This window comes from Urocampus carinirostris, chromosome 2 (assembly GCF_059441175.1).
Source record: "Urocampus carinirostris isolate Australia breed hairy pipefish chromosome 2, RoL_Ucar_1.0, whole genome shotgun sequence".
Lineage (NCBI taxonomy): Eukaryota > Metazoa > Chordata > Actinopteri > Syngnathiformes > Syngnathidae > Urocampus > Urocampus carinirostris.
Window position 1 is genome coordinate 54374278 of NC_142350.1, and position 25268 is coordinate 54399545.

Below are 25268 nucleotides of genomic sequence, written 5' to 3' on the forward strand. Positions count from 1 at the left end.
GCGCACTACAATGGTTTGCGCCCTCGAACCAATGCACTTCGCCATCATTTGAAGCCCGCAAATAATTCAAGCGCAAAAAGGAAGAAAAAAACGAAGGGAAGACGCGTTCAATGAGCCAGCCGCTTCGAAAATGGACTGCACCATAAAGGTAAGATTTAAACAAACACTCGTGGTTCGTCGTGGACTTTCCACGCGCTTCTTCCACCCACACTGCGAGTGAGAGAGTCCCCCTGCACTCTTTCCTTCTTGTACAAAATTTCCTCTTCCTTCCCGTTCGTGGTTGTATGTCGGTGTTAGAATAACACACGACTTAACCGCCGCGTCTTTTTTCGTGACGCGCTCCGTGAAAAAGACACGAGCGCGCGCGCAAAGCACAAAACCCTCTTTTAATTTTACCCGTGTTTTTTTTTCCTCATCGCAAGGTCATTGTTATTATTGTTTACACTACTACCGGGACACAAGCAAGGATCCCACGCGTGGATTTTTTTTTGTTGTTTCACCGTTTTTTTCCTAAAGAGGGGCGAGTGAAATTCAGAGAGACGTCAAAGCTATACAACACAAAGAAGCTGGTGCCCCTGAGGGCACGGAGGATGCACACAACTGGTATTTCGTTATTTTGTTTATATTTCCACCAGAGGTAAGATCACACTAATTCGTAAGGACTCAAAGCAGGAGAGGTGATTTATGAAAACAAGTTAAATCCTATCTTTTTGAACAACATCCAAGTTAAACGAGACTGTTCACACATTTAAATCTTTTATATTTATGTGTCAGCAGATGTTACAACTGACATCAGATATTCTTAAGAGGAACATTTTACGCCATTTTGAGGGTTGAAAATATGAGAAACCACAGCAGCAGTATGTTCTTGAGAATCTAAGGCAGCACTTTATGATAGAGCGACATAAGAGAACAATGAAGGGTGGATAATAGACATCGCAAAAGTTTAGTACAGTACATGTTGTGATTGGGCAACTTCTGTTTCGATAAACCAAGGTCTTGGCAAAAACTAGCCACGGCTTCGGAATGCCTCAGCGCACTGTAATGTCGGTTTGGAAAAAAAAGTCATTGACTGATTATTGATTAGTTGACGGGATAATTTTAAGACCGTCCATCAAATGAGGATTGAAAATTGGACTGCAAACCACAACAATAGTACGTCCTTAAGAATCCAGAGCGTGGCATTTTTAGAGAGAGAGACACACAAAAAAACAAAGAACAATGACGAGTGGATAGTTGAGAAAAAGCCTGGCCGACTCGAACGTCATGATTTACATTTTAGACGGAGTTTCAGGTCGGGATGGTCTTAAGATCTTACCTCTACACCATCTTTTTATTTTGTAGTCAATTGTCAAAGTTTTACTTAAAAGGCCTTCGAGAAAATCAAGGAAGTCGTATTGGAGATATGTACGAAACAAAGGCGCGCCCCGCTTGATGCCATTTATATTAGAAAGTACACATTTTAAAGCATTATAGTTTGAATTTTGGGGTCTGAATGTAAGAAAAACGAAACGGACAAGTGCCACATGCACATTCTAGCACACAATGGCCTGCACCAAGTGTTCTCTTGTGTGTGCGTGTGTTTGCGCGTGCGTGCTTGGTGGGGTTTATTTTAAGTCTAATTTATAGCTGCAAACGGGAGCGCTCGTCAGGTGTCGTTATCGCAACTGTGCAGGCTTCCTGTCTCAAAACTCAGACTTTCCGCACATATTTCCGGCTGCCCGGGCCGTGGAGTTTCTAACGCCAAAAAGAAAATAATTCAAACAATATAAAGTGCAGCAAAAACAAGTAGAGAGGGCTTCTGGAATGAAAAAGTTGAGTACGAGGAGAAATTGGAGAAGAAAGAAGAAGAAAAAAAACACTGAGAGTTTGCAAAATCAGCTTGAGGGACTTCTGCTTTTTTGTGGGCCTCAGGCACGATGACAACCTTTGCACAACTGTGTAAGAGGACCCGGACTGCTTGCACAAAAACTGGTCCATTATCATTTGAACCACGAAGGAGGTAGATTGAAATGAAATGAAAATGAAATTATATTGTAAAACTATTGAGCTAAGACAGGGGTCTCCAAAGTGGCACCAGGGTGGCCCCTGACGACAATCGAGGTTCTGTGTCGTTGTGATTTTCTAGTAAAATCTACTCAGATGTATTTTTACTCCTTTAGCTATACCCTTTTTTAGTTTTTTTTTACCTGTTTACCTTTTTAGTTAACTATCAATCTACCTCTTTAGATATTTATTTAGCTATCGAGTTGCTATTTTAGAAATTCATATCAAACTTGGTGCCCTTTGCGCTAATTAGCAAAAAATAGCTCTACCTCTAAGCCAAAGGCTATTGGAATTTAAACAGAAAAACATTTAAATACAGCTATTTGTTAATGCTCTGATGAAATTTCAACATTGCAAAGAAAAAAAAACATTTTTATTGTGTGTCATGTTGCAGCACAATCGTCTTGCTTCATCTTCATGAGTTGCTATCATTTTCAATGCTATTCTTAACTATAAAAAAAATATATTTCTTAGATACTGTACGTATTTTCAAAAATAATCCTTAATACATTTCTAATGAATCTGCCTGCTGCAGTAAACATAAACGATACAAATTGAAATTAACCTATTGACAATAACAATCTTCAAACTGATCTTTTTTTTTACCCCCAAAACATTTTATTCCTTTGGTAAAATCGCTCAAAGTTGTCTTAATTATTTTATTTATTTCATTATATCAATGTAGTCAATGCTAAGTAAATTATATTCGAAATATAATATTCTATTATTGATGTTACTGTGTAACAAGTGTCATTTTTATATTATGAAATTTATATTAAAGAAAACCTGAAACATTATATTATTATTAGGCTCTGACTGCATTTTTGTAAAATCTTTTGTTGGATTACCATTTCAAAGACTTTCACATTACATTATTTTAAGTAATCTTAAATATGTAATTTTTTGTTTTATCTTTGCGTATTAACGAAGAAAATAGCAAATATTGAAAAAAATCAAAATCCATTCGAGATAAAACAAAAATGATTCGTGAAAAACAAAGAAAAAAAGGAAACGAAATTCTACGTTACAAAACGAACGTAACCGTATCAGCTAATTAAATGAGCCTTTGGTATCTTAATAGGTTTTTGTTTAATCCTTTTATTTAATTGTTCAGCTTTATTATTGAAAACGTTTTTTTAATAATTTCGTAGAAAACACTTTAACGAAATCAAAAATACAATTAAAAAAAATAAAGTAAGCTAGACCAAAACAATTAATAAAAAGAATAAGGGAATTGACATTTCAGTTTACAGAAAAAAATAAAACTTACGATCGATAAGAATGAGCTATTACGACAGATTTTCTTTCGTTACTGTTGTGCAAAAAAAAAACATTTTCAAAAATTCGTTTGTTTGCAAGATGTCAAAATAAAATCCCTATTTCAGCCACACAAATGAGGCTGGTAGGTATTGTCTAAATATATATTTTTTATTTTAAAAAAAACGAAAGCTTTTTATGTTAACAGATTAAAAAGAAATCCACTTTGTGAGGTCTTTAATTTGCCGTTCAGGGACAATTTAGACAATAAACGTATAAAAACGAAATTTGGATATACTATTCTTTACATTACATTACAATGACGGTTGATATACATTACGGTATATGTCGGTCCTGAGAGGGATGGGCACCACCAGGCTGTACTTACCCAAGACACACCCCAGGAAATGGGGCCCCTACGACCCTAGTGTTAAGTGATCCAACCAAGCAATCAGAGAGTTAGTCTGGAGACGTCTTTTGGTAGAAGGCAATCAAATATGACGTGCCATAGACAGCCGGGGACTTTAACAGGAATCCTCCCCAAAAAGGAATGGGGGGAAAACAGTAATCGACAGAATACAAAGCAGAAAACTACGCTCTTCACTGAAAACAAAAGAAAAATAATCACCATGGAAATAATACTTAGAAAAAAAATTGAATGATGACAAGAATGGTTGATATTTTGCCTTTTCTAGAGTTTCATAAATTCTTTTTGGGGCAAGAAGCGGTGATGCAATGCCGAGCTGCTGACTTGTGTGGGAAGTTGTTTTCTTACAACAACACAAAATCTTACAGTGCTTTTTCGGGGCCCAAGAAGCCATTCCGTATAGTTGTGGTCAGACTTGGGGAGTAACGGAACGCATGTAACGGCGTAACGTAATGAGATACAAAAATGTAATTGGATTCCGTCACAGTTACAGGAGGAAATACAAATTACAGCTACATTCGGTGAAAATAAGGATTACTTTGCAGGATTGCAATTATATTGAAAAACATGTTTATTTTACACCATTTCAGGGGACAATGATAAAATCGGGTGTGGTTTGGTTTTATTTTGGTATCCTTTTACTTGTTTACATTAACTTTGTTTAAATTTGCCATGTCCCTTCGCTCCGCTCACTTTCTCATTCATTCCACACACACTGCACTGGTGCACTCACTCTCAGGACCCCCGCAGTTGCCCCGGGTGACTGAGTACAAAAACATGACTATATGACTGAAAACTAACAGAAAAGTGTCAACTAGTAATTAAAGTGCAACTAATGAGACAACATCAACAAACAAGTATGAATATATAAATGAAATGTTTCATGCAATTTTATGCTCTCTTCCATCGCACCCATTGTTTGAATTTGCCATGTTCCTTCACCAGGGTTGGGTAGGGTTACTTTAACTGGATTACTTTCAATTACTTTTGGATTACTCCAATACCAAATATGCTAATAAAAGACAAAATCAACTAAATCTGAATAAAATGATGACTCACAACACGTGGTAAGCTTTCTCTCCTGGCTTTGATCTCTTTGATCTCCGGCAAAACTAACATAAAATGCGACAGAAACAAAATGAAAATAAATCCAAACAGCTTGCCAACATCATTTTTGCCGTTCCATGTATTCCGTTACTCCCCAAGCCTGCACAAAATTTAGTAATTTTATTCATATTTAGATTCTTTGGTCTTTTATTGGCATATTTGGTATTGGAGTAATCCAAAAGAAATTGAAAGTAATCCAGTTAAAGTAACCCTACCCAACCCTGTCCTTCACTCCTCTCACTTTCTGTGATTTCATTCGTTTTACACACACACACACACACACACACACACACACACACACACACACACACACACACACACACACACACACACACACACACACACACACACACACACACACACACACACACACACACACACACTGGTGCACTTACTCTCAGGACCCCTCCAGCAACCCCAGGTGGCTGAGTACAAAAAAACGACTATATGACCAAAACTAACAGAAAAGTGCCACTCAATTAAAGTGCAACTAACGAGACAACAACAACAAACAAGTCTGAATATAATAAAATAAAATAATCTAACATGACATGATTCATACAATTGAATGCCCCTCTTCCACACAACCCATTGATTAAATTTGCCGTGTCCCTTCGCTCCTCTCACTTTCTGAGGTCTTATTCATTCCACACACACTGCATGTTTACTCTCAGGTCCCCCGCAGTACAGGACTGACTATATGACCGAACACTAAAAGAAAAATGTTACGCAGTTAAAGTGCAACTAATGAGATAACATCAACAAATAAGGATGAATATATGAATGAAATAACATGAAACAATTAAAGTAACATGATTCCTCTCTTCCACAGCACCCATTGTTTAAATTAATCATGTCCCTTCGCTCCGCTCACTTTCTGCAGTCTCATTCATTACACACACACACACACACACACACACACACACACACACACACACACACACACACACACACACACACACACACACACACAGGTGCACTCACTCTCAGGACCCCCGCAGCTGCCCCAGGTGATTGACTAAATGAAATAACATGAAATGAATTATGCAATCGAATGCTCTCTTCCACAGCACCCTTTCAAACATCCATCCATGAATTCATTTACATGTGTCTCACATTCACATTTACATAAAGCACTGATATACTAATTGTGTCCATCATAATTTTAATCATTGCCAATAGAAAGACAACGAGAGACGACAAGAAATTGCAGATTTTGGGGGGAAATTTAAAAAGTGAACCCTTTGTTTAAAACAATATTGGCTTCTTAATGTGTTCTTGAACTAAAACTGAGAATATAGTATCTGCCGTGTGAAAAGAAAGTTTTATTTTTGCTTAATACACTACGTGGTTAAACTATGAGCACTTTTTATTGGAACACAAATAACTACATGATATTTGTTTCCTCGATTTCTTTTTCAAGATAACATTGTTCTTAAACAAAATTGTGTAATTGCATTAAGGTTTAGTTTATTTTGGCTTCAGTTGGCATATTTGATATTGGAGTTATCACAAAGTGATTGCAAATATTTACGGTACATTACGGTATATTATGGTATTCGGATTACATGACTGATTACATTTTCTAACAGGTATCTCGTAACTGTATGGGATTACATTTGCAAAGTAACCCTCCCAACCCTGGTTGTGGTTAGCAAAAGCGCGATGAAAGGTTGACGACCTAAAAACATCAACTGCTAGTTCTACTATTGAGGATTTGTTGCCTTGCAGGCCGTTAGGTGCCAGTTTCAAGCTGCTGTTTCACTTCTGCAGACTGAAAGTCATCACTAGAGACAGTTCTAGTCCGCATTGCTTCATGAAATTTGGTTTAAGCTTAATAGTAAATTGTGAAGATTTATAATTGGTCAAAATTAAAGACTTGCTGCTTGCAGCGGAGTTGGCAAATATCCTGTTTTTCCTCCAAAAGACGAATTTGATGAACTTTCCAGAGGTGTGAAACAACCCTCAATTCATTACTTTAAGATAGATAGATAGATAGATAGATAGATAGATAGATAGATAGATAGATAGATAGATAGATAGATAGATAGATAGATAGATAGATAGATAGATAGATAGATAGATAGATAGATAGATAGATAGATAGATAGATAGATAGATAGATACTTTATTCATCCCCGCAGGGAAATTCACAAAAAAGGAATAGAGAGAAGGATTAAATCAAAATCAAATCACAGGATATGTGTCCTTTAACCGATTTCAGGTATAAGGTCTCGCTATTTCGCTGATTTGCATCATGCTTTATGTTCTGCAATCTGATTGGCTAAACAGTTCAAATTGTTGATTATTTATTTAAGATTTTAGGATTTTTTACTATCTATGTAGTTCTGAATTTGTGTATTATCTATGAAGTTATCGGCCCGGTATTGCAGTACCTCCGGGAACGGTGCATTCGCACTGATCGCTGCTTGGCCCAGTGGCTAGGACCTTGACTCAGCCTCTTGGCTGGGGGCAAGTGTCTCGGCCTCTTGGCTTTGTAGCGTATTATGATTTGACCGATAATGGATGATTGATAAAGAATATAGAACAATAAACCTTACAAAATCCTTTAAGATTACAGAAGTTATTTCAAAATACGAAAATAAAAATAAATAAAAAAGAAAACAACAATGTTTATACAGTATCTTAATTCATTCAACAAATGCTAAAACATGGGTCTCCAATGTGGAGTCCATGGGCACCAGGTAACCCCATCTGACCAACTGAGTATGTCGAGGACTGGTTCTGAAAATATGTCATCGGTCATTGTGATTTTCAAGGAAATGTGGTTTCTGGCTCAGGGGGTAGAGCGCTCGTCTGGGGATCAAGAGATCGCAGTTCGAATCCCGGCTCCTCCGTGTTACATGTCGAAGTGTCCTTGGGTAAGACACTGAACCCCTAATACCCCCAATAAGCAGGTTAGCGCCTTACATGGCTGCACGGCCGCTATTGGGAAATGTGAAGCACAATGCAAAGCGCTTTGGGAAGTCTTGGCTTGAAAAGCGCTATATAAATGCAGATCATTTCATTTCATTTACTGTCATAATGTTTGGCGGTTGACAGCTTACATTAACCGCTAACAATGACAACCTAGTAATAGATAGATAGATAGATAGATAGATAGATAGATAGATAGATAGATAGATAGATAGATAGATAGATAGATAGATAGATAGATAGATAGATAGATAGATAGATAGATACTTTGTTCATCCCCGAAGGGAAATTCACATTTCCAGCAGCATCCCTGAGCTGAGAACAATCGAGAACAATCGAAAATAACACGGGAGCTGCTGGAGTGGCTGCCATTCGTGACGGCGCCAGAAGAAAAGATTCAATTTGAATCATGTACAAACAAACAAACAATTGAATCATGTACAAACAAACAAACAAAATATTCATGTTAGGAACATGTTATTTTAGAAATGCATATTTAACTCGTAGCCCTTTGCGCTAATCAGTAACATAAAGTATCTCTTAGCTTAAAAAGGTTGGAGAACCCTATGCTAGAGCCTGTAGAAAGGGTTTGTTCATTGGTTTCAATGAATAATAGAGTACTTGGTATTATAACAATTGATACAAAATATGGGGGGGTTGGGGTTGATGCATTTTAAATTGTATTGAACTGTGCAATCTATTTGCTAAACCACAAGTTAAAAGACTTTGAACTACCGATAATAATTGCCAAATTCTGGAAATAAGCCCCCAATGTAGAAAGAGGTGCTCAAATTCTTATACAGTAATGAAATAAAAGCAGGACTCTCGCTAAACTTCTTGGGGAATTATACAGAGTTGATCTAAGCTCCCCCTCCACAGTGGTTCTCAACTGGTCTGACTTCAAGACCCACCATCTTACCTACTTACAAGGCACAAAGCCATAAAGAGAAAAATCGACTTTTTAAATTTACTGAAACAAAGGATTTGTGTGTTTCGAACCAGGCATAGTATAATATATTCTTTTTTTAAGCCAAATGGCCAGCAAAACCAAAACGACTTTAGGTAATAATAATCCTTTTAATTCAGATTCAGATTCAGATCTACTCTATTGTCATTCTAGTACACGTGTATACAGAACGTAAAAACTAGCCGGCTGTGCTTCGGGGAGCCGTTTAAGCTAGTCATAGTCCACATTTTTTATCGAATCTCCCCCACAAAACAGCGACACACTTTTCAACCACTCCACAATGAATCCCGAATATGACTATTTATTCAAGCTGCTCCTGATTGGTGACTCCGGTGTTGGAAAATCTTGTCTACTGCTCCGATTTGCAGATGATACATACACAGAAAGCTATATCAGCACAATTGGAGTGGACTTCAAAATACGGACCATAGAACTAGATGGAAAGACCATCAAACTTCAGATTTGGGACACAGCAGGACAAGAAAGGTTTCGAACGATCACTTCCAGTTACTACAGAGGCGCTCATGGTATCATTGTAGTGTACGACGTCACAGATCAGGAATCCTTCAATAATGTCAAACAATAGCTCCAGGGGATTGACCGCTATGCCAGCGAAAATGTCAACAAGTTGTTGGTAGGCAACAAGTGCGACCTGACGACAAAGAAGGTGGTGGATTACACAACAGCAAAGGCGTTAACTGGATTACTTTCAATTACCTTTGGATTACTCCAATACCAAATATGCTAATAAAAGACAAAAGAAACTAAATATGAATTAAATTACTAAATTTTGTGCAGGCTTGGGGAGTAACAGAATACATGGAACGGCAAAAATGATGTTGGCAAGCTGTTTGGATTTATTTTCATTTTGTTTCTGTCGCATTTTATGTTAGTTTTGCCGGAGATCAAAGCCAGGAGAGAAAGCTTACCACGTGTTGTGAGTCATAATTTTATTCATATTTAGTATATTTTGTCTTTTATTAGCATATTTGGTATTGGAGTAATCCAAAAGTAATTGAAAGTAATCCAGTTAAAGTAACCCTTCCCAATGGCGGTGGCATGGCGGTTAGCGCGCAACCTCACGGTATGGAGGTTCAGGGTTCAAGTCCAGCTACTTCAGCCTACCCGTGTGGAGTTTGCATATTCTCCCTGTTCCTATGCGGGTTTCCTCCACATTCCCCAAAGGGTTAATTTCCCAGTCCAAATTGTCCCTATAGGTGAGAATGAGCAAGGCATGACTGGGTGGCAGCCAGTTCAGGGTGTCCCCTGTCCACTGTCCAAAGATGGCTGGGATGGGCTCCAGCCCCCCCGTGACCCTACTGAGGATAAGCAGTGCATATAATGGATGCATGGAATACTCTTAAGGTTCAATTAGATGCGTTTTTAATGAAGTCCGAAACGTTTCACCTCAGCAGCTTTGGCCTTTTTTAACAAATTCAACATGCATAAATGGGAAATGGTTTCCCTAAGCTTTTTGTCCTCCTTTTTATTATAGATAATAAAAATCCATATCACATATATTTGCTGTGTATCTGCTTTATGCTCTGCTTAACAAGTGGAAATCAAAGGTTTACCGCTCGTTTTCTGTTGTGTGAAATGGCCATTGTGAACTTTTTTGACATCTACTGTTAGGGAGTGTTTATCCAACCATTCATTACCTGCACCGCTTATCCTCAGTAGGGTCGCGGGGGTGCTGGAGCATCCCAGTTGTCATCGGGCAGTGGGTAGGGGACACTCTGAACCAGTTGCCAGCCAGTCGGTTTAGGAGTGTAACTGACCCTCATTTTTTTTTTTTTTTGCACTATTTGACCAACGCAAAGAACAGCAACCCACTGTAAACAGATCCATGACCCACATTTGGGTCCTAATGCACCAGGTGAGAAAAACTCCCAGAAAAATGAATTTATGTTATATCCCTGATAGTTCTGTTGTACTCTGTGCTTGACAATCTCTACTCTTTTCCGAGACATTTTCCCGTTTCTCAGAAGGAATTAGGGTCTATCACAATAGAGCTAGCGAGAAAACAGCAAAATCAACAACAACAATCGTTTGCCTGGCCCATGACCTCGCCCCTTGCCTCAAAAAGCTGCCACCACCCTTGACCACAGAGTGTTTTTCAGATTTGAAATGACCCACATCTTTTCAACTTCCTCTCCGTGGGCCCGTGCCAAAAGGTTCTGCCGCACATGGCGGCCTGGTTTCCTGTCGGCCTCTGAAAAAGCGCGATGCTGACGTACGAGGCCCAAAAGACAATGCCGGGCTCCTCTAAACAAACACGCTTCTCAGAATGGTGGATGTGGTCTTAGTCCTTGTAGTCCCTGCGCAGGCGCAGCAATGAGCCGTGCCATCTTAAAGCTTGAGGGACTTAAATCTCTACCGGGCTCCGCCCACTTTTGCAGAGATACAAATTTGATACTCAATTTTGGGGATGTTACTTTAAAAAAAGAATTAGTCGTAGTTACACACTACCGCTACCAAAAAGTAACTGATTTAGTAACATTACTAGTTACCAGGGAAAGTAACTATTCCCGTTACTTTAAAAATAAGTTGTATGTCAAAGAACTTGAAATTTTCTGAGCAAATACAAAAAACACAGCTTGCAGAGATGGGAATTCCGACTATTTTTTAGAAAACTATCTTTTTCGGCTCGGCTCGCTCTTGCGGGTCCAACGTGGATTTTTGGGATGTTTTTGTTACTTCATCGCTACATAACTAATTATGTGAAATTATGCAGAACTTAACTTAAGAAGGGGGAAAAGAAAGAAAAAAGAATAAAAATAAAAAAAAGGAACAGAAGAAAAATAAAATAAGTAAAAAAATAAAAAATAAATAAAAGATGAAAAAAAAAGTTTTTTCATTTTTATGTTAACACGGAACAGCGAAGTAAAAACAAATAAAATATAAGAACAATCTACAAAGAAAGAAGATGGTGAAATAAAAAACTCTTTCGACCTTTTTTTATTCTTGACAAATTAAAAGTCAACAAGGAACCCCTAAAAAATGCATAGCACAAGAGAAAAAGGCATCTCGGAAGGAACCAGCTTTTGATTGGTGGGGAACCGGCTCCCTTCGTTCCTCACTCCCAAGAGCCAGCTTATAGAGCCGTTTCATTCGCGAATGACACAAGTCTGTTGCCGCACCAGTGACATTAGCACTGTCAGATATAGAGCTCACATTTTTTGTGACTCAACGCTTATGCGCCTTTTCTTTCGGCACATAGTAAATACTATATTCATAATTGCTATCTGACTATATGGTAGTACCTATTTTGAATCGTGACATGATCCCAAATGACGTGACGTAAACAACTCGGAGAAGAGCGGAAATCCTCGCCGCTGAAAACGACGTCAGGTTTGCGGGGACACGCTGCAGTTGGCGTCCCCGCAGTCAAAGTAACACATCGCTTTGAACCGTCACTGACGGTAACGACGGAAAAAAATAGATAGTTGGATTAACCCCGTTATGAAAAAATAACGCCCTTACGTAACAGCGTTATTATTACGACGTTACTCCCAACACTGTTGATACGTGGCTTCAAACTGCAGGCAATTGGTCGTGATGCTTTTTGAAGATCCGTCCACACTTGATTTCATCCTGTCGAATCCTATTTGAAAAACATTTTAGCGAAAAAAATAAAAAATAACTAAAGGTGTCAAGACCAGAACGGAAACAGGACCCACTTGCGTGACGTTTACCTCCAGTTTTATTGAAAGAGAGTGGAAGGGATGGACCAACGATCCGGTGTTCGCTGGGGGCGGGAAGCAAGTCGCTCTCGTACTCGGATTGTGATCCGAAGACGGAACTGGATCTTCCGTAGCAAGCGATGGCTGTGTCAGGGACAGAAAAACAGGTCGATAGCCGGGACAGGAGAGCAAAAACATGGTCGGGATCAAAAACGGGTCGTAAGTCGGTACGGGAGAGAAGACGTGGTCAGGTACCAAACAGGTCGTAGCCGGAGACAGACGGGAGCAAAAGCGGGACAGGCGACAGTCAGGGTAAAAAAACGCTAGCCTTGTATCAACAGAGGTTCGCAGACGGACTGACAACAGGGGACTGACAGGACTGGGTTAAAATACTGACAGGGAGCCAATCAGAACCCGCGGCAGTTGGGTTTTTGGGTTGGTGTTTGGACTCTACTAGAAGCAGGCCTTTTCTTTCACCATTCTCATGCTATACTTACAAATAGAAAAACACGGGGACAATTATGACGTCCCAATCCAACACTCCCCCCATTCCTCCTACCTAACCTAATGTGATCTGCCCTCAAACAGCTTTGCCACAAGTAAGATGAAAGCAGATCGGCGCACTTTATATAAGAAATAGTATTTTGCCCGGATTCAATGATGTTTTAGGGTGGTATAATACAAACGTGGTTCCACAAGGGAAACCGAGGTATTACATATCTGTGTTGGCCATTTTTTTCTAATGCTAAATGTATAGGACAACATTATCTTTACATTGACTGCCTTTACGGGCTGCTCAAGATTTGAATACACCATTATGAAAGGTTAATAGCAGTGTCAGAAATAACGTCTGCCCGGGCGTGTATCTTTAACGTCGGGTGTACAACTTACAAAACGTCTCCACCCGGATGGCCAACAACTTTGCCAAGAAAAAAAAAACTAATTATTTTCTCTAAGTTTTTGAAATCTTCTTTCGGTTGGGAAATTTCGGTTCGTTTGTTAATTTGCATACTCGGCAGCCAATCAGGAGCCTGCATCGAGTAACTTTGTGCTTCCGGACTTTCCAGAGCCTTATAAGGTCGTGCATTTGCACATCATTTTCAAACGTAGACGTACAGAGAACACAAGAAAAATGGAGAAGTGGTTAGGAATCAAGCCGAAACCTCAGCCCCAGAAGAAAGATTCAAAAGGAGCTAACAACATTTATGACGCTACAAAACGTAAACGTACATTAAAAGCATGGTGGAAAGAGGAGTTCACGTGGCTTGTAGCAGATGATGCAACGCACACATTGCATGAATGGAGATGAGTAAATACAGGTACATACAGATGGCAGATGGAAAACAGCGATGTTATATACATGCAATGAATGTTATCAGTAGATTTATAATAAACTTAATTTTAAAGTGTTGTTCTGCTATTAATTCTGGTCATCATTCCTTAACACTTTGTAACAATGTTTTTTTTTTTGCGATTAGTCGTTTTATTGTGTTTCAAGTTGGGAAAAATGGGGCAGGCAACTTTTCAGAGTGGTCTGCCCTGGTGTCCTGTAACTTTGTGTCATGAGTTTCAGACACGGTTAATAGCAACATGAGATTCATGTTATGTATATTCATATGTCTGACTGTGGTAATACAAAGCTGTGGTTGTATGTTCAATGTTTACCAGTAGGACATAAACTAGGAGAGGCAATAAAAAAACTCGAGGTCTCGGTTTAAAGACGGTTACACTTTTGGCAACAATGCTGTTTGCTGTCAGTCGAGTTCACTGTTGCATGTCGTGTTCGTAGATATTAAATTTTTACAAAGCGTTCTTCCATAACCCTACTAACAATCCAAGAAATTGACCACTAGCCTTTATCCAAAAGGCAACCCAAATAACAATTAAGCTAGGGAGTGTGCTAAAATAGCCATTGACCCATAGGAAGCGCTGTCTGTGGTGAGCGAAGACCAGCCTCTATACGAGACGCCCTACACCGCCACCATGCACATGAAGACGGAGATGACGTCGCCAGGCGCGTTCAAGCAGAGCCCCGAGCGTGCTGATCCCGATTGGCCATCCACTGGCACCACCGCGCAAAAGAGGGGCGAGCACGTCAACGGCACCAAGTGAGTCAAGAAGGGCCATGGGGATTACGAACGGAGGGGGGAAAGTTTTGTCACAGTCCGGGGGTTTCCATTGATTACAATACTCCTTGGTTCTGTTGTATCATCACTGTGGGCACCGCCTGGTAATTCAATTGAAGTGAGAACCGGTATTAGCATATTTATTTGGATGAAATTATTTGATCAATAATAGGGTGACCATTTACTGTCAACGACAAGGGCAAATAATTTTTAGATCTGTATAGTCTACTTTTATCTTTATTCAATTTAATAATATAAAGTAATTAGCGTCTTAATTTTATTTTATATACAATCCCTGCTTTAAACGATTGAACTGAAATCCATGCTGGGGAATATGTTTTCAATTCAAAGCTTTCAAAATACCAACATACTGTATACAGGGTGACCTGAAAAAGTAATACACATTTTAGGACCTGATAACTCAATTATTTGTCTTTATGAACTGAACCCATTGAACTGAGTGATGGCAACCAGACTTGTCTTAGAAGGAAATATATTCTAGAATGCAACTGGAAGTATCAAAACGCATTTACCGTAACTTGTTAAAATAACATGGTCAACCATAACGAGTGAATTCTCAGGTCCCCAGTAGATGCGATTGTGTCTGTTAATTGAACCATTTCATTTGAATGTGGCCTCCTCACTCCACACTATCTTTTGTGGCAATGTGTGCATCTTCATTACATCATTCCATCGGTCTGCTCGCAATACTGTACACTTCGGTCTGGATCATCCTCATTAAGAGCATGGACTGATTTTGAAATGTAACTTTTCCATTGATAATGTTTCATGACGCAATAGAAAGATCATTTTGTAATTCATATACCCAACAAGCTTGTAGAAAATACATTTCGGGACTTTGTTGAAACGTTTCCAGCATTCTTTCTCCTTTTCTAGGGCTAGTCGATGTACGTGGTCTTCCGGAATGCTTCTTATTGACGTCCTGAACATCAGCTTCAAACTTATATCTAGTTTGAGTGATGTAAATTTGTGTCGGTGGTTCTTTGTTTAACCCCTGCCTTAAATACTTCGACTGTGTTCCAATGCTTCCAGTAGCATTTTAGAATATATTTCCTTTTCAAAGTCTGACTGCCATCACTCTGTTTAATTGTATTTATTCTTTAAAGATAGAATAGAATTGTGTTATCAGCAGTTCAAATGTTTATCGTATACACTAAGTATAGCCATTTTAGTAAACACAAGGTTTAACAGATCAGTTTTAGAAGTTACTTCATATAATCTAGGCATAGCATTTAGGTCAACCTGTGGACAAAAGCAAATTCGATTTGCCCCACCCCAAAAAGGGGTAATTTAGCACTCTTTGTTGCCAAAAGGTCATTACATTGCCCTTCCATGTATTGCAGCCGCGAGTCACCAGTGGATTGCAGCGTCACAAAGCGCTCCCGACACATGAGCAGTGACGGGGTGTCAATGGCATACCAGACCTCGTACCCTGAGCCCCGTGTCAGTCCGCCGAATGTTAATCCACCCAGCATTAACACCACCGAGGAGAAGCGGGTTATTGTTCCTGCAGGTGAGCAGTTCGCCACTAACACAAAAAGACATGTCTCTCCATACCAGTGATGTAGCATGAATTTTACACTTGGGCCTTCACGCCAGTCTGGATTAGTGATGTGTTGTAAATCCAGAAATCTGTATCTCTCTAAGCAATAAAGGGAACAAGGTCCACACAGTTCCCTTTGTTTGATGTACAGCTTGTAGTTCGTGGGCTGGAAGTGGCAGACAACACATTTCCCCTGTTGCGATTTCTTAATGTTCAGCTTTTCTCAAAAGCGCTTTCTTGAAAATGGCTTTGACCGTATATCTTTGATCCATTTATTTTCACCCCCCCTCGATGACATAACCTCTAACCTGTACAAATTTACAGCACACACACGGAAACGACTGAAAATTGTCAACATTTTTCTTTCTTTGTTGTTTGCTAGACAAATCTTTAGAATTGTGGGAATTCAGATACGCTTGAAGTGGGGAACATCTACTTTGCTTGAATATTTTGAAGATCAGTTAAAAATGTACTTCATAAAAAGACTATATTGGACTTTACTACAATTACAAGCTCATTCAGAATTAATGTTATGAATTGGACATTAGCAGACGGGGCACAGGGTTATTTAATGATAAGACTTTTACAACATTTGAATCTCTCGGGGAATCTGATTAGATTTTCGAAGGAGTTTATAATTACTTCATAAAACGTGGATATTGCCTCACAGTTATGTGCCTCTGAATAATTGTGAATAAAGAAAAAAAGAAGTGCTAGGACGGCGTCCAGAACACACCATTACGGCCAACTTGAAAGGTGCGCTCATTGTTTTGCAAGTGGAAACTACTCACCCCTTCCTGTGGTGACACATTTTGTACTGGACGTTTCATCACTGTATTAAGTCAAATTTGAGTCATACAAACTATGTGACAAATGGCAGTAGTTGACATATTGAAATCGTTAATAAGAGAACAAAAACCTTTTTTTTTCCCAACTCTTGAAAAACATGACTAATTCATATGACAATAGATCGTCTTTCTGCCCTCAACATTTACTAGCTCACACTAAATCAGCCAAGTAGTGCATTCTACTGTAAATAACATCTCATAAATGAGAAACTCCACATTCTAAACTAGGGACGTCCAAAGTTTACAGAAAGCGGGCTAGATTTGGCAAGCTGAAAGGATGAAGGCCAAATTGTCAACCTGCAATTCTTTGAACTGTCTTTAATAAACTCACCCTCTGTGAAATGTTAGTAGTGTTTGACGATCAGCATCGCAACCTCGTAGCTTACCTTTGTCGCATTTTCATGAAAAAGCACCGCTAAGCTGTTAACAGCTTCCACTTGCTTCACCTTATTCTTTGAAAACGGCCACACAATCAACTTTCCTTTGGCTATTCACAGTTGCCATGTTGGAAAGGGGGTGGGCTAAAAAAAGAAAGCCAAGGGCAAGGAGGTTAAAGGGCTACCGCCATTGTCTGGAAAATTGTGATACTTTTGGGGGTACAAATTTATTTCATACTGTGGTCACCATTACTGATGGGCCACATATCAATTTTATGACTGAGGCCGTGGGCCAATGAAAAAATAATCACGGCCAATGGCTGGCCCCCAGGCAAGATTTTGGACATGCCTGCTCTAAACCCACCCAACAAATATATTAATCTTACATTATCATCCTGCTGTTAGATCCAGAGGTGTGGACACAGGACCACGTGCGTCAGTGGCTGGACTGGGCCATCAAAGAGTATGTCCTGGAGGAAGTGGACGTCATGCTCTTCCAAGCACTGGACGGCAAAGCCCTGTGCAAGCTGACCAAAGAGGACATGATGCACCTCACGTCCGCCTACAATGCTGACATCCTACTCTCGCACCTCAATTACCTCCGGCAGAGTAAGGCAACACCGGCCCCACCTTGGGCTATTTTTGAGTTGGGCTAGCGCATGTTTTCAAGCCTCCCAGAAAACAAGCTGATAATGATTATATTGGTTGGTATAAGGAGATTTTGGAGTGCTCCTGCTATACATAACCCACCAACAAAGCTTTACATTTGTTGACAATTTCTATCAGACTGACAAATACATTTTTGGTGTCCTCAGGTAGTCCAACATTTTCATACTCCACAACTGCCTCCACCAACACACCACCACCACCAACACCGCAGCCTCGACTTCAGGTCAAAGCTGGTGAGTCCCATTTTCTATACCATCAAAATTTACAACTCAATCACTAATTGAATTATTTATTCTGTTCTTAATATTGGACATCTGCAAAGGAATATAATTCGATGTCAGTTTGTTTTTTGTCTACTATTTTGCACTGTTGCTCTGTTACATCATTATCGGCCAATCGGGTTGCTGTTCTCTAATAACCATACCTTTTATGGTGGACCTGCTTTTTTTTAACTTAGATATTTAATTAAAAAAGTGCCCAAGGGAGGGCTCCTAGAACAGGTTGCAATTCTTTATCTGAAGGTTTCTCTTCCTGTCCTCCTTCCAAGTTCAAAATCCATTGATGTCGTCTCTTTCATTTGAGTGTCTAATAAAGTTCAAATTGAATGCCTGCTTACATAATTTAAAGCCCAAGAAATCCGACAAAAACTCACCCTTTGAGAAGTTGACAATCAAGCATTTTAGTTGAAGGTATGAATCATAGGCTTAATTTTTCAGTAGAATTAAAAGAAACCCTTGAACAAAATAATTTAAGTCAACTAAACTAAGGATTAATCAAATTGAATTCAGTTCTTGTGTTGGCATAATTCTACCGAACCCCTACAGTTCCACTAAATAAACATAAAGTCAAAATTGCAGAAAAGGCAGTTTAGCATAGTTTACATTCTTTACAATTTTCAATCTTATTTCTAGTTTTGAGGTTAGCCCATTGTAAGCATCTGACATCAACTGTGATGTTCCGAGCGTAGACATGAAATTCACACATATCCCATATCTAACATGGTCAATGTCAAACTACATAAAGTACTGTTGGTTAAAAAGCTTGATTGATCATTAAATGTGAAGAAATCCACTAACATAATACTTTCAGTATACCAAAAATTAAATAGTCGAATTAAATATAAGTTTTAGTCGGTTTGCAGAATTTAATAGAATCCATATACAGTGAAGTCTCGGTTATCGCGGTTAATGAGGACCGAGACCACCTGCGAAAACTGAAAATCCGCTAAGTAGCGGCGCCCCTTCAAAAATGCTTTAAAAAACGTATACAGGTATACAGTATACCCCCCCTGTATACAGTACACCACATAGAATACGGGTAGAAAGAGAGAGAGTGAAATTCATGTTATAACAAAAAAAAAAAAACTAAAAATATGTTGTCTGTTTACAATAACAATTGAGGGTCTAGAACACTGTTCTACCGAACAATTTACTTACGAACAACCAATTATCGTTATCAGCTTTCAAAAACAAGCACACACTACAATTAGCTAACATAATTAGTCCGTTGTTTTGCGCAACAAATTAACATTTATAATTTCTATTTCTGGGGGTTTAAGATTAAAGTAATACCTGTACATGAATAAAATTGTACCATACCATATAGATAATGGGTGTAGAGAGAGAGAGAGGGAGAGAGAGAGAGAGAAAGAGAGAGAGATTCGTGTAAAACAGTCAAACAAGACCCGCGAAGCTCTGAACCCGAGAAAGTAGAACCACGAACTAGCGAGGTTCCACTGTAGTTCAACTGAATGAACTTATCCAAGTTGCAAAGTTAATATTGCAGAAAAATCTGTTCAGCAGCATTTATAACCTTCATATTTTCACTAATATTTTGCTATGCCCAAGTTAGCTCATTGCTAGTAAATTACCTCCATTGTGTTGCTCAGAGCATTGATATGAGGCTTACGTAGCATATCTTACCTAATACGGTCAATGCTGGACTATATACCAAAATAAAACCTCGAGTGATATTGGTAATATGCATAAATTGACTACAGTTTTCTGATCATGATCAACTTAACTTTACTCATATTAACTGAAAACTGTATGTTATTCAACTCATGTGACCCCAATCAAACCCTTAAAAGTTCCTTCTTTACAGTACAACCATGTCTTCTCATCTCAACCGTCACATCTATTCTCAGTTTAACCTCCGAATTCCCATCTTATCGCAAACAAACAAGCCAGCGGGAACAACCGAGGCTTCAAGAAACAATGCGCTGAGAGTTCAGAGCTGTGTTACATAGTTTTGCGAGTCAAAAGAGGCTCTTTGGCACAACACTGGCCTCAACTGATGAATCCTAAACTCAACAAGCCGTTTCAGGCAGGAAGCAGCTGCAATGGCACAGGAAGTAGGAGGTCGGGCGGCGGGGGGGGCTAAATGCTGGACTGCTGGGACACGACTCACAATCTGGTAGAGGCAGAGTTGTCTTAAACAAAAGAAAACTCACCCAAGAAATTACGGGGTCATCTCTAGACCCAATTTCTTATCGTCTCAAGCGCCCATTTACGGACTTCCTTCCCGCCCAAGCTTCAATGGCCACTTCAGAAGTTTTTGCTGATGTTTGGCAACCGCACGCCTTGTCTTGCTCATCAGTCTCATTGTCTTGTTCTGCGCAGAAAGCACTTTTGATGAGATAGGCCACAGAAGTAGCTGGACCCCAAACATGACGGGAGTGGCCAAAGGTATGAAATTCACATACAAGGTTAATATTAGTACATGATTTATTTCAGCATGTCAACAATTCTCCCGTCTTCTTTATTGGTAGGTTCCACAATGGAGCACCAACACAGCAGAGTGACAGAACCAGTATCAAGAGTCGGCCAAGGTGTGACTAGTAAACAAGCCTGTTTTAACATATTCATTTTAAACATACATCTTCCAATATTGAAAGAAATTGACAGTCTATAAAAAAGGTTAATCTGAAAAAAAAAAAAAAAAAAAAAGAAGCAAAAACGCCACACTGATTGTGTAAAAAGGGGATGTCCAGAGTTTGGACATTTTCTACTTGCTGACACCCTCTTCTGGCTTAAGTGATCATTGCAGCCTCTGTCAAGCTCATGCCTCACTTAGACACGCTTGAGTTTTTTTTTCACGTTTTTGGTGGTTTTGGACTGTATTTGAAACCTTTTCCTACTTTCACCATTATTATGCTACATTGACAAAAAACTGCGGTGACGAGCATAAAATCACTCCTCCTCCCTGCTTCCTAATGTGTTGCCCATCCCAAACAGCGTTGCTACAAGTAAGAACAAAGCAGATAGGCATCCTAATTACATTGTTCCAAGAAAAAAAATACAAAGGCTCTCTGGACACAGTTGGGCATCTTTTAACTCATACTTGATCGAGAAAATATTCTACTTTCAACTTTTTAAAGACACCTCAAACGACACACCCCACCTTTGAGTACTTTTTGTTGTCATTGGAAAATATTTGAATTTTAGTGTATGGCTAAAAGTACAACTGCCTGGTAACGGCACAGGTGAGAGCTCTGCAGCCACTCCCCCAAGTTGTCACTCTCTACGAAGGGAAATGGGGGGCCAGATTGTGAAGGTTTTTTTGGGATACCTGAAATTTTTAAAAGCTATAATTAAATAATAAAAACACTGAAAATTCAAGAGCCTGAACAGGGAGACAAAGAAAATATGTAATACTCTCACCTAGGAGTGTATTCCAATATTGTTAAAAGTAGGGTGCATTATTTGAAGTGTCCTAAAAAAGTAGACGGTTGAATATTTTTTCTATTAAATATGTGTTACCAAGGCATGGCAGCTGAGTGGTAAGCACGGCGGCGGCACAGTTCTGAGGATGTGGATTCAAATCCAGCTACCAGCCTTCTTGTGCGGAGTTGGCATGTTCTCCCCGTGCTTGCTTGGTTTCCCCCCGAGCACACCAGTTTCCTCCCACATTCCCAAAACATGCACGTCAGGTTAATTGGCCGGTTCAAATTGCCCCCAAGTGTGAATGAGCGAGTGAGTTGTCTGTACCCGTGTGCCCTGTGACTGGGCTGGCAACCAGTTCAGGGTGTCACCTGCCCACTGCCCGTAGATGGCTGGGATGGGCTCCAGCACCCCCGCAACCCGACTGAGGATAAGCGGTGCAGATAATGGATGGATGGATTTGTTAACAATGCACAAGTGAATTCAAAAACCCCTTATGCCTTATTTTCCACCGTACCCATCTGCTTTCATACTTTTAGCAAAGCTGTTAAACGCGGAACACATTAGGAGGAATGGGGGCTGGGGGGGCAGTGCTAGCGAGAGAGACATCTTGCTCGCCCCTGAGTTTTTCCCCTATTGTTTAGTGAATAAAAATAATGAAAGTAAGAAGAGGCATTCTCTGTGGAAATTCCAAATGCAAATTTAAACATCAAGAAGGATCAAAGAAGTGTATTTGAACGCTTCTAAAAATGCACATAATGTACTTGCACGTGCATCATGAATGACCTGACTGACACTGGAATGATGACACAATCTAGTAGATGGCAGCCACGAGTTTAAAAAAATAAATAAAATAAAAATAAAAAAATAAAAATAAATAAAAAAATAAAATTTCGTCCAGCTCCTTTAACCTTAGGATAGGGATTTTAAATGTCAAGACTTTACGCCCGATTCCTTTACTGTATTTTGAAAAATGTTGTTCCTACTCTTTTCAGACCCGTATCAGACTTTAGGGCCAATAAGCAGCCGGCTAGCAAACCCAGGTAAGAGGACTATCTAAAATGTAACTGGGTGATACAAATGAGGCCTTTTACACAGTCTGCGTTGGCAAGACGAGTAAAAAAAAGCGAAGCTTGGCATAAGAGCCACGGGCAGAGGCAACGTCTGTGACAGTTTGCCTTGCTGTTTTCTCTCACAGAAGGCCAAGCCGTCCGCTCGTCCAAGAAGCGAACAGGCGGGCAAAGTTCGTACAAGCTGCCCGACCTCAGCGCCCAAAGGCCTGTGGGTACGTCTCCAAAAATATAAGCCACACAGTGAAAAGGTCCCATTTGTTCACTCCAAGTTTGTGTTGAAATGTCTATGGTCTCATTCATTTTGGATTAAGTCAAAAGCATGTGGATTATGTGAAGAATTTCACAAAAGATTCATTTGCGCACCGCTTGAGACACGGCATACATAAAGTCGGTAATCCAGGTCCTGCAAAACACGCTGAAGCATATTTTGAGCAAGTCTCCAGCAGATTACTTTTTTTTTCTTTCTAATATACAAATCATCTGCTCATGATCTAGTACAGGGATATAGATATATTTATTACAATTATTAACATTTAAAGTACATGACATTTTTTGAAACACCCTGTATATTTTTTGGGATATGTCATGCATTTGCACATTGCACCGCTTGATAACTGATCCCCAGACTATTTCTGAATAGGTTCAGGACAGATCCAGCTGTGGCAATTCCTACTGGAGCTGCTGTCAGACAGCAACAACGCCGGCATCATCACCTGGGAGGGAACCAACGGGGAGTTCAAGATGACCGACCCCGATGAGGTGGCCAAGCGATGGGGCGAGCGCAAGAGCAAGCCCAACATGAACTACGACAAACTAAGCCGGGCTTTGCGCTATTACTACGACAAGAACATCATGACCAAGGTGCACGGCAAACGTTACGCCTACAAGTTCGATTTCCAAGGAATCTCGCAAACGCACCAGAGCCATCAGGCGGCCGATGGTGGCGGGATGGTCAAGTACCAGACAGAGATGTCCTATGTGCAGCCCTATCACAGCCACCAGCCAAAAATGAACTTCATGACGGGGCACCCGCCACCCATGCCCGTCTCACCTGGGAACTTTTTTGCCCCTTCAACTACGTACTGGAACTCGCCCAGCAGTCCCATCTACCCTGCGGCAGCCATGAACAGACATCCAGCCACCCATTCCCATCTGAGCTCATACTACTGAGCACATACAGCGCTGTGAAAAAGTAGTTGTCCCTTTCGTGATTTCTTTGTCTTTGGCATATTTATCACTCACAAAAGGTTTCAGAACATCAAACCCAATTTACTACCACACAGAGACAAACGAAGAAAATACAAAATGGAGTTTTGAAATGTTGATTCCAATTTATTAAGATACAAAAAAAATCAAAACCTATCTGGTCCTATGTGAAAAAGTAAACCCGTCGTGAACCTAATAGCCAGTTGAACCACCGTTGGCAGCAATAACAAAAATCAAATGTTTATGATAATTGGTAATGAGTCTTTCACAATGCTTTGGAGGAATTTTGGCCCACTTTGCTTTGCAAAATGTTTTCAAATCTGCCATATTGGAGGGTTTTCTAGCATGAACTGCCAGTTTAAGATCTCACCACAGAATCTCAATTGGATTTAAATCCAGACTTTGACTATGCTCACTCCAGAACCTTGATTTCAGTTTTTTTAGCTAGAGGTGGACTTGCTGGTGTGTTTTGGATCATTGTTCTGCTGAATAGTCCAGGAGTGCTTAAGTTTGAAGGCACGAACTGATGACCAGACGTTCTCCTTCAGGGAAATACCAAAACTCATCTTCCGTCAAGCACAGCAAGTTGTCCTGGTCCTGAGGCAGCAAAGCAGCCCCAGACCATCACACTGCCACCACCATGCTTAACTGTTGGCATCATGTTCTTTTTTGGTAAATGCTGTGCCATTTTTACACCAGATGTCACAGGCGGCACACCTTCCAAAAAGTGTAATTTTTTCAATGACTTATTCCACAGAGGACCAGAGGGGCCTAGCCTTTTTTCATGCCTTAATAAATGGAATCAAAATTTCAAAACTGCATTTAGCATTTCTTTTGGTAGTCTCTGTGTGGTATTAAAATTGGTTTGATGATCTGAAAATTTTGTGAGTTAAAAATATGAAGAAAAAAAAACCACACAGTAATCAGAAAGGGGGAAAATACTTTTTAATGGCACTCTACACTTACTTTCTAAAAGGGGATTATGATTTTTTCCACAGAGGACATTGAAGGTTGGACAGACACCAGAGACAATGGAGGGTTGTGTACAGAACTCTTTCTCGGATATTATGAATATACTGATGACACGCTGTATTTACTATACTCTATTTTTATGGGACCAAGTTTCTCACCCCCATACACAGTGGGTATAAAATTCTATACTTTTTACATCCACTGTGAGTGCCCTGTTTTATAGTTGGTAAACAAAAGATACTTGACTTCAAAGACATTTGTAAAAGAGACTGTACAGAATATTCTGTGATGTAGCAAGGCAGCATGTAATCATGTTAATAAATGTTCCTTGTAGCTAGCAACAGGAC

At 39.7% G+C, this 25268-nt stretch overlaps 1 protein-coding gene and 1 pseudogene across 3 annotated transcripts; both read left to right on the plus strand.

Moving 5' to 3' along the window:
• On the plus strand, positions 1–25262 carry fli1rs (Fli-1 proto-oncogene, ETS transcription factor-related sequence). 3 transcript variants are annotated; one of them, XM_088327137.1, is made up of 10 exons: positions 1–148; positions 14348–14532; positions 15915–16084; positions 17745–17948; positions 18155–18241; positions 20630–20695; positions 20779–20838; positions 22666–22713; positions 22869–22955; positions 23384–25262. In XM_088327137.1, exons 1-10 carry the CDS (start codon positions 131–133, stop codon positions 23911–23913), a joined length of 1455 nt encoding a protein of 484 aa, XP_088183263.1. In that variant the 5' UTR covers positions 1–130; the 3' UTR covers positions 23914–25262. The 3 variants fall into 3 exon arrangements, with proteins under 3 accessions (XP_088183263.1, XP_088183265.1, XP_088183264.1); XM_088327138.1 differs by lacking the exon at positions 1–148 and adding an exon at positions 313–603; XM_088327139.1 differs by lacking the exon at positions 22869–22955.
• Positions 8921–10973, plus strand: LOC148372529 (ras-related protein ORAB-1 pseudogene; annotated as a pseudogene).
• Positions 25263–25268: the final 6 nt, after the last annotated feature.